At 42.5% G+C, this 10,313-nt stretch overlaps 1 protein-coding gene across 7 annotated transcripts in view; it reads right to left on the bottom strand.

Annotated features, from left to right (window-relative positions):
* Positions 1 to 10,313, bottom strand: part of MAP2K5 (mitogen-activated protein kinase kinase 5) — a 129,713-nt gene that overhangs the window by 34,335 nt on the left and 85,065 nt on the right. For 3 of the 7 annotated variants that reach the window (XR_014002172.1, XM_081171224.1, XM_081171225.1), the window contains exon 18: positions 6,658 to 6,711. The exons of the other annotated variants lie outside the window; for them this stretch is intronic. Coding sequence is in view for 2 of the 3 variants with exons in the window: in XM_081171224.1 (XP_081027350.1) it covers positions 6,658 to 6,711 (54 nt within the window). In the remaining variant the exon portion in view is untranslated. The remainder of the gene's footprint in view (positions 1 to 6,657; positions 6,712 to 10,313) is intronic. 7 annotated transcript variants of the gene reach the window in all.

Raw genomic sequence — 10,313 nt, 5'->3', positions numbered from 1 at the left:
TCCATTTCAAAAGGCTGTTTACGATTCAGATATAAATAATGTTTTATATTGCTAGATTGTGAGCACTGCGCTTAATGTTGCAATCATTGCTAATGTTATGAAGCTCACTCTTTTTAAATTAAAAACCGATTTATTTAAAATTGAAATTAAATCATAGTCAGAAATTAGAATTTTGGATTACTGCCAATGTCTGCTCACAATCTTGCCCCCCCTCTTTTTTTTTTTTTTTTAAGGAAACTTTAATTATGTGTCTGAACTATATGCCTGTTCTTAGAGAACAACAGTTTATGCTCCACTTTTTAGAATTTCTTCTGTGCCCCAAACCTCCCACAGCTACTTTCTGAACTCCAGTTTTTGGGTTATAATTATCATTTAAGATCACCAGCTGGCCTGTCCCTCCCAAGACTGCAAAATCCACAGACTTAATCTGAGCATCTCGGGAACTGCAGCAAAGGGGCTACCAAACATTGTCAGAAGTGGCTCAAGGGCCACTGTTTAAGGCTCTTATGTTTAAGCTAAGGATGCCAACTGTATAGGTGGGGATGCTGCTGGTTACATCTCTGAAAACTGGGTGACAAAACTGACCCCCTGACAATTCTACCATTATTAACTATGATTTTCCGTCAGCTGTGTGGCTCCTTGCACATATCAACACAGGTCCCTTCCATTCTGCAAGATGCTTCTTTGCCTAAAACATCTTGGGTTCACTCACAGTTAACTTGGCCTGCCCTTTCCATTCAATATTCTCAGCTGAGTAGTGCCAGAGATGATGAATGGCTGTACTTCTCTCATTGGCTTCGAGAGCTCTCCTTCCTCCCTAGCTAGCCAGAGGCATTATCCTATAAATTAGGGATGGGGAGCCTGGGCCCTCCAGATGTTGCTGGACTCCAACTCCCATCAGCCCCAGCCAGCATGGCCAAAGGTCAGGGACAATAGGAGCTGTAGTCCAGCAACATCCAGTCCAAATTCCCCATCCCGACTCGAAAAAATTGTTCACAAAAGTAGTAAAAGGTCACAGACATATACAACGCCCACAACAGTGTATGTATTTGCTTCTGGTTGTGCCATTATCAGGGTTCTCTTGTACAGTGGTGCCTCGCAAGACGAAATTAATCCGTTCCGCGAGTCTCTTCGTCTTGCGGTTTTTTCGTCTTGCGAAGCACGGCTATTAGCGGCTATTAACGGCTTAGCGGCTTTAAGAAAAAGGAAACAAACTCGCAAGAACTCGCAAGACGTTTCGTCTTGCGAAGCAAGCCCATAGGGAAATTCGTCTTGCGGAACGACTCAAAAAATGGAAAACTCTTTTGTCTTGCACATTTTTCGTCTTGCGAGGCATTCGTCTTGCAAGGTACCACTGTATCTTTCATCCTTATGGTTATTTCCAGCAAAGGAAAATGGAAATGTTCATAATTCTCTGTCTGGTGATAGGGAAAACCCCTTAGAAAATATACAAGGAAACAATGTGCAACCTTGCACCAACCATACTGGTGGAACTTCATTTTATTTACCAGGATTTCTAACAAATAAGCCCAGCATTATTACGTCTGAACACCTAAACCATAAAAATAAAACACATACAGGTAATTTGGGACATCACCTATAAATATGGCCTGTTAAAAAAGTATCACCTGTGCATTAAACACATCAAAATAGATCTCCTCCAGTCATCTATAAGATTAAAATATCAGTTCTCTATACGTCCCTACACCTCCAGATACCACATAAAGCCAATTATAAACTCTTTTGGGGTACTTCAATGCCCCTAGGGTGCTGTTAGCATAAAGTACACTCTACAGCAGCAGCAAAAGATTTCATTTAATAGAAGAGGTTGATGGTAAAGAAACAACAATATTTATTACATTTTTATCCTGGCTTTCCTCCAAGGCATTCAAGGCACTGTATATAGTTCCCCACTCTCCATTTTACCTCCACAACAACCCTGTGAGGTAGGTTAGGCAGAGAGATGACTGGCCCAAGGTTACCCAGTTAGCTTTATGGCTGAATGGGGGTTTGAAGCTGGGTCTTCCCAGTCTTAATCTAATCACTACCCCATCATGGCAGGATAGGGCAGGAAGTTACCAGTGTTTTTGACATATACCTCCTTGCACGGGAATGTGCAGCACATAAGTGCATGAGAGAACTTCCCGGGGTTCTGCACTTTATGAGCCATAATCCTGAGGAAGGTGGGCACTTTGCACTTGCCAGAAGTCACAGGGGAGAGTATACTGCTTCACTTCTCTTGAGCAGCAACACCTTCCGTGAGCCTGCAATCTGGTGCAGTTAACATCCCCATCTGTTTAAAACCGTGCCTTCAAAGAACCACACGTTCCTCTCTAAAGAGGGCAAAGTGTGTGCATGTTGTTCTGATCAGAGACAACATATGCATGGCATAGCCCACATTGAGGGGTGGGCAGGTGGGGGCAGAGTAAGCAACACAAACCGCAAGGGGAGCATGCTGTATCTATATTTATTTTCAGCTACATACCATTTAGAGCTATTATGATCCTGCATAATACAATATGCTGTTTACATTACAGGGGGCAAAATATCTGGCCGACAACCTGAATTGAATATTTACCAGTAAAATGACAGCTAATTGGGTTTATGAAGGAGGGTTTTCCTTCTTGCTGTAATGGGGAAGCCTTAATAGAAGTAGGGAACGAGATGGGATGAGGAGGAAGTAAGGGGGGGAGTGAAGGGAAACCACAGCTGTTCAGTCCTGTTGAACTATGGACTTGTCTGAAGCCAGGATGAGCTCAACTTGAGTTTACTGGCTTGATGAGCAGAACAGGGTGACAGGATTCTATTCGCAGGAAGCAGAGGAGGAGGTTGTGGGCATAAGATGCTACGATTTATAAAGGACAGTTGACTAAAACCTTTGGGGAAAGACTCTATTATACAAATGTTCCAGAGAGGCAGCCAGGTTAGTCTCTTGCAGCAGAAACAACAAAGGGTATTGCAGCATCTTAAAAATGAAGGGGGGAAAAAAGCTATGGTTTTCCCAGTAGTGATGTATGGAAGTGAGAGCTGGACCATAAAGAAGGCTGATCGCCGAAGAATTGATGCTTTTGAATTATGGTGCTGGAGGAGACTCTTGAGAGTCCCATGGACTGCAAGAAGATCAAACCTCTCCATTCTGAAGGAAATCAGCCCTGAGTGCTCACTGGAAGGACAGATCGTGAAGCTGAGGCTCCAATACTTTGGCCACCTCATGAGAAGAGAAGACTCCTTGGAAAAGACCCTGATGTTGGGAAAGACTGAGGGCACAAGGAGAAGGGGACGACAGAGGACGAGATGGTTGGACAGTGTTCTCGAAGCTACCAGCATGAGTTTGACCAAACTGCGGGAGGCAGTGGAAGACAGGAGTGCCTGGCGTGCTCTGGTCCATGGGGTCACGAAGAGTCGGACACGACTAAACAACAACAAAAATGAAGAAATTTATTACGGCACAAACTTTTGTGTCAGGGAACTGCCATCGGAGGGACAGGTGGTGGAAGGGCTCACGGAGGTTGGGAGAGACCCAGCAGCTGAAGCAGGAACCAGCAGGGGGAGAGGTGGGTCTCTGAGGGAAAGCAAGCAGGAGGGATGGCTCAGGGACACCTCCAGCGAGAACAGTGGGGAGGTTTCTGGACCTCCCATAGGGAGACCCACTCCTCGCCGGAAACTGTCACGCCGTGAGTCCCGAAGACGTGTTTCCGTTAAGGAGCTTTTATGTTGGAAGCGATTCCGAAGGCAGCCACTGTCGGAATCTGCCAGTGACTAGAGGAGCCATGTTTGAGGGGCTCTGTCACAGACAGAGGTTTGTGGACTTGAGCAAACTCTGAGGGACTACGATTTTACGCACAAGCAGCTCATCATCCCATCACATTTTGTGGCACATTTCACCAAATGTGCTTACTGAACCTTTATCTACACCCTAATTATCACAGACTGTATTTTTTTATCTCATTGCCATTTATTTTCCACCTTGGAATTTTCTGCCAGCTAAGATTTCACTCCATGCACCTGACAAAATGGGCTTCAGACTGCAAAAGCTTATGCCACAAGACATTTGTTAGTCTTTAAGGTGCCACAGTACTCTTTGTTGTCATTGTTCAGCAAATGAAGAGAGGTTCTAGGTTCCAACTCCACATATCAGGGAGGATGAGATATAGAATAAGCACCACAACCCTTGAAATACTGGATTCTATCCAGATGGCCTAAGCTACTCATGGCCGGGGAACTGGGGTATGTTAGGGATTGGCCAGCCAAGCTGCACCAAGTGACGTTGGCAAAACTTGTTGCCCACAATGGGAGAAGCCATTTCCATGCTCATACTACATGACATCACTATAAGTGACATTACAATACTAAAGCATAAGAAAAATCCCCCACTGTGCTCATCATTTGTAAATCTTCCTTATGTGTACATGTTGCATACATGGGAGTCCTAGAGATATGATTCTCACTTTAGGGTGCAACAGAACTCAAAGTCAGTCCTGGATGAGCCCTGCCAGTGGAGGTGTCCATGTCTAAACCTCAGCGGTGGAATAAGTTGCTCTGAACAGTTGTGGAAGTCCCAGCTGTGGAGGTTTTAAGAAGGTTGAAAGGATCCCTTCTGCTGCAGAATATCCTCTTTGGGGCCATGAGATCTGATGATCCACAGTTCCTTCCTAGGGATTGACTCCATTAAGATGAATGATGAAAACAGCCTTCATGAGGCTAAGTGTCCAAGTAGAGTTTTGAGAAAGTGCTGCGGGTCACAAAATGGCTGCAGCCGAGGCATGGAACAACAAAATGGCCGCCACATTTGAAATATTGGGGAAAGAGACAGGGACACAAAATGGTGCAGGCATGCACCCCAATCATTCACTGCCTTACTTGATCACAGAGAGGAGCTCTTTTCACCTCTCTGCTGTTTAGAAGTGGGAAGGGTATCCAATCCTGGCATCCAATGAAATGTGGGCATGTTTAAGGAGACATGTTCAATGTAGGAGATGCTGAGCCAGTGTAAACAGGAAATGAGCAGGAACAGCAAACATCTCTCATGCATTGTACTTTTTGAGGGGAAATTTACTGAGACCTTTCACAGGTGCCATAGGATCTATTGCTGGCACACTGGTGCTTGTGGGTGCTGCATTGGTGGCTCTTGATTTATGCATATTGCTACCATTGTACAAGTACCGCTATCAAGAAGCATGGATCAGTTGCCATGAGAAGGGCGTAACTGCCTCCATGGGGAAAGTGTAAATTGACCTAATTCCATGAACAATCTCAGCTGCTGGTCATGGAAGATTGTAAAATAGCGTGGGATTGTACACAAAAACTGGGGGAAGCAATCCTTGCAAATGCTCTTATTGCTACCACTATTGCTAAGCACCATTGCTACCACTATTGCTTATTGCTACCACTATTGCTAAGCACCAACGACATACATAGAACTCCTGGCTTTTTCATAACTTGACAGCTTTATATAAATACGAGAGAGTGAGGGAGGCGGGGGGGGGTGGACCTCAGAAACTGCTGCTGAAGGAGACAAATGTTTTCTTGAGGGGGGACAATTACAGGTCTCCCATTTCAAAAGGTGCTTTGGAGGAACATGCAGCATGAACTATAACTCTGAAGCACCTTTTGAAATAGGACAGCTTGTAATTGTTGCCCCTGAAGAAGACATTTGTCGGAACATGTTGGGCAGGGCATTTGACCAATAAATTCTCCTTCAGGTTCTTTTTTTGTTGGTGCTGTCTTTTTGTGGTTGTTTTAATTTTAGCTTTACACTCATGTCATCCTTTTCAGCAGGAAGACACACTGAGTGCATGCTATTGCTCAACTGAGGTATTACACTGCAATTTCAGAAATTCTGCATCAATATATCTGTGCCCATTAGCCAGTACTGATTCAAATTTCCTAAGACCCTCAGTTACTTCTTAATGCCGCTAATGAGAATGACAGACAGCTATTTCACTGATGTCTTGATACAATATCATTGTAACTTTAGTCTTTTCTCCATTAAGTAGAGCTGCTCTGCTTTTTTGCCTCTGAAATACTATGAATACACTTTAAAAAGCTGTATGTTGTTTATGGTGATCTACCACTCCAGGTAATTTTGTTTGTACGGCTGTGTTTCCTCTTAACTCTGCTAGAATATCTAACTGCTACAGCTATATTTTTCCCAGACCCTCAATGGCAAGCTGCTCAAGCTGTACTTATATTAGACATATTTTTCACTGTAAAACAATGTTGTTTACAGTCCACAACACTGGCACATCTCTGGAAAGATAAAACAGCTGTATAGCTGGGACTGCTACCTTTGCACACAGTTCATGAAAAAGCAAAGAATATGATTTTATTACATACTGAAATAATTTTTTTAAAAGTCAATATAAAATACTGCACAGTTTGAGCCCTCTCCCTCTGCCCCACACTACCATGGGACAAGTTGGTCTTGGAAGCTCTGATGGTCCAATCCTACTGCCCCACATGGCAAGATTTATTATGGAGGGGGATTTTACCAGAGGCTATACCAGAAACTCTGCTAGAGCTTAATTTTCCTAGAAGGCTAAAGAGCTCCTAGCAGTGACTCACTGTGGCCTCCACTCTTTCTCATTTGCACTGCAGTGTCGTGCTGTGGTTAAGGGACTGAGCTGTGAACCTGGAAGACTTTGGTTCCAACCTCACCTGTACCACGAACTCACTTGGCTCACCATGCTCTCTGATGTTCAGCGTCCACCCCTGCAATATGGAGATACATCTTAGCACCCTACCTTACAATCATTACTTCAATACTGTACATGAAGTACTTGGAAAACTTTAAAGCTCTACAAGCTCAGTTGGTAGAGCGTGAGACTCTTAATCACAGGGTCCTGGGTTCAGGCCCCTCATTGGGCAAAAGTTTCCTGCATTGCAGGGGGTTGGACTCGTGTCCCCTTCAAATCTACAATTCTATGATTCTGTATACGCATACTACAAAATGATGCCAACAATTAATTAATTCTTTCCTGTTTGTAATGCTGGGGGACCAAATTTGGAAATGCAATTTGTATGTAAACATACAAAACAAGCAAAGAATAAAATATAATATTCTATAAACTCCAAGGTACTGGCAAGCTAGGCAGGGTGCTCAGTAAAACCTATTTTCTGTATGTTCCTGTCTGGGGGGAGAATAGGTTACAGGGAATTTATGCCCTTATTTTTCCCTCAAGATCTGAGCAATTTCTCAATTCTAAAGATTAAACTGCCTTATATGTTAAAACATTCCATTTCCCTCTATAAATAATATTTGGGTTAAAGACAATACTAGTTCAATTCTTCATTCCAAAGAATTAAGCTCCCCATTTCTGTGTTTCCGGGATAGCATAGATGGAAGAAGATATTGCCGCACAACGTTATTATTTGGTTTCAGTTGTAAAGTGGTCTAAAAGATGTGATCTATATTTAATTACTTAGCTAGTCTTCCACTGTCTCACAGAATGTGTATGTATGAAAGCAGATATCCATTGCCAAATAAAAAGTCAATATCCCCAAGAATTATGTTTTTGGCACAAATATAAGATGTCTAATAAGAGCAGGAAAATCTATATGTGTATAGGATTTCTACAGCCATAGGATAATAATAGCAGCTGTCAAATCAACTTAAAGTTATCCCCCTGGAATATTAAAAAGCAAATAGCAGATTTCTTCCAATGTATTCTGCAAAGAGAACCATATACTATAAAGACTGAGAAATATTACATATAATAAAATATGATCTTAAAGATCTTTGATTATAATTCAGCACAGAAAACAGCACCACTTTGGTATTAACATGTGAACAGTGTTTAATGTCTTTTAAATGGTTCAATATTGTAATGTATGCTGATGACACCAGAGTTTCACTCTTTTTCTGAAACCAACTGCTGCCGCTCATCAATTTAGTCTCACAAAATAAATGAATGCTTAAATGACACTTCTGTCAAATGAAAAAGAAAACCCTGCAAAACAGCTTTTCCATGCACTCAAGTTAAAAAAAAATCATGTTGTTGCTGTTTTTCCCCTCTCCTTCTTTGACAAGTGGCTCTTGCGTTGAAATGAAAACAGGCCAAACTTGGTCAATATTATGGATTACATATAAGAAAAAGAACCTTGGACCTTACTAATATCAAGGAGCAGAAAGCAACAGCTTCAATTAAAACCAGCCAATTATTCAGCCCTTTAAGATGCAGCAAATAAATGAATTGCTTTTAAATGGAAGTCCTTGGATGAAGAGCTCTTTGACCCACAATTCAATTGCACTAGCAGGAATCATAATGAAGGAGGAATTTGCTGAAACAAAATATTTTTTTCTCCCCTGGAAGGGGAAAAAAGGCTTTTGAATGAGTAACCGAGATGCATTTACAAATATTCTCCATTGCAACAGGGAGAGAAGGGCTAGATTACAAAGGGGGGTGGGTCACCTTGAGCTTTGTTTACAAATTACTTTTCCGCTGGCTGAATTCTTACCTCACCACATGCCTCCCTGTGGCTCCCTTTCATTTGGCAATTCCAGGCAGACTTACACCGCTATCTAGAAGCTGAGGGTGCAGAAGCCCTTCCCAAGAATATCAGAGCCTGCAGACTCCTCTCTGATAATCACAAGACTGTGTCCAACAATGCAGTGAGTGAGGAAGATGGCACTCTCTCTAGACACACTGGAGCACCTGTGGGGCTTGGTAGTGGAGCAAGAAATGCTGTGGCCCTCCTGGAGGGAGAAACACAGTTCATCAAGTTGATTCCCCCCTACTCTAAGTGCCTCTCATAAATGAAAGGCAACAACTCATGACATTTCATCCAAGAGACACCCTCAACGGCAACTGGGAAGAGAGAGGTGGCCAACAAGGATTGGACAGGCACTGCTGAACCAAAGGAAAGTTATGACTTTCCCACAAAGTTCTTGCTTCTTATCTTCTGCTGTATACTCTCATGCAGTGTGCACCTATTTATGACACGTCAAGGGTAAAAACTAAAACTAATATTTATATCCCTACCTTCTCTTTCCACAAAGCTGGGGATGCCTAAGGCAGCTAACCACTAAGGCAGTTAGCAATTTTAGGAATATTAATTAGTTAAGTCAAAATGATTCAAAGATAAATAAATACACAGCAAATATTGTGAGTTTCAAATGCCTTGAGGTTTGCTGACCTTAGCAAAATGATGCCACAAAGTGACAGTGTAATACAGTAAGTCTACAACTTATGCAGAGGTTGCGTTCCGGGGATCACGCCTAAAGCCAAAATTGTGTCTAGTCGAAACCCGTTCTGTTCAAAACCTGTTGTGCCAAAGTCATTTTCCTGGAACCCCGCCCCCTTCTGCCCCTTAAAAAAAAATTTTTTTTTGCCCCTTCATAAAGCTGATTGTGCACAAATTAAATGTGCAGAAGTGGTGGGCTTGCTTGTATACAAAATTAGGCAAAAACAGTTGCCCCAATCCAGTGACTGTCCATGTATAGAGGACAGAATACTAAACTAATTAGGAAGGGCTGCTACCTAACTGCATCCTTCTGTGAATATTTTGTGCCTGTCTAGAGATGCTCTCACCTCTGAACAGCTTTGCCGAAACACCAGAACCCATATGGGGTATTGGATCAGGGTAACTCATGAGAACTGATCCAATGCAGGATTTTTACCTCACCCCACCCCCATTAATAATGTTTTGGACTGCTGCCTTCCTTTATAAAATCAACCCAAAAGAAGAGCATGTTCAATCTTGCTCTTTAACATTCTCTATTATTCACTTTTGTTTCCATCGCGCTGGGTGCCTCTACCCGGAGAGAAGCAATATGTCATCATTTTGTTGAGCTAACTGGCCTAACAGTCTTGTCCCTTTGAGTTAGGAATAAGACAGCAACACTTCATCAAACCGTTGGCAAAAGCCAGGCAGGAAAGGGCTGGCAGAAGAAATGGGAAGCAGCCAAGTTTTCAAATCTGGTGACTTGATTAGCCATTATAGAAAAGGGAAAAATCATGTTGGCCCCCAAAGTTGTCCCCTTTTGAACAGAAAGCTCCCACTAAATATCACCTCCATCAGCCTCACCGTTGCAGTTTTGTAATAACCTGTTTCAGCGCTTGCTAGGTGAACATTTGTTGAAAAGGCATCTTCGCCACTTGCCACTACTGCCTCCTCTTTTTGGGGTTTCCTCTCCCCCTCCCCTCCCCTCCTTATCCTACTCCTTATTTGAAACAGATTTTTAACAGATAATCTTGCTCGTTATAACAATATCTCGCTTGCATTTTATTCAAATAATTCTTAAAAACAGCTTTAAAAGCCGTTTGGAATAAACATCAAGCTCACCATCAATCAAAGGCAAAAAAAAATTCTGC

The sequence above is a fragment of the Podarcis bocagei genome (genome assembly GCF_964188305.1).
Source record: "Podarcis bocagei genome assembly, chromosome: 14".
In the NCBI taxonomy this organism is placed as follows: domain Eukaryota; kingdom Metazoa; phylum Chordata; class Lepidosauria; order Squamata; family Lacertidae; genus Podarcis; species Podarcis bocagei.
Note: the sequence above shows the minus strand (reverse complement) of the source record. Positions and strands in the feature narration are given on the sequence as shown.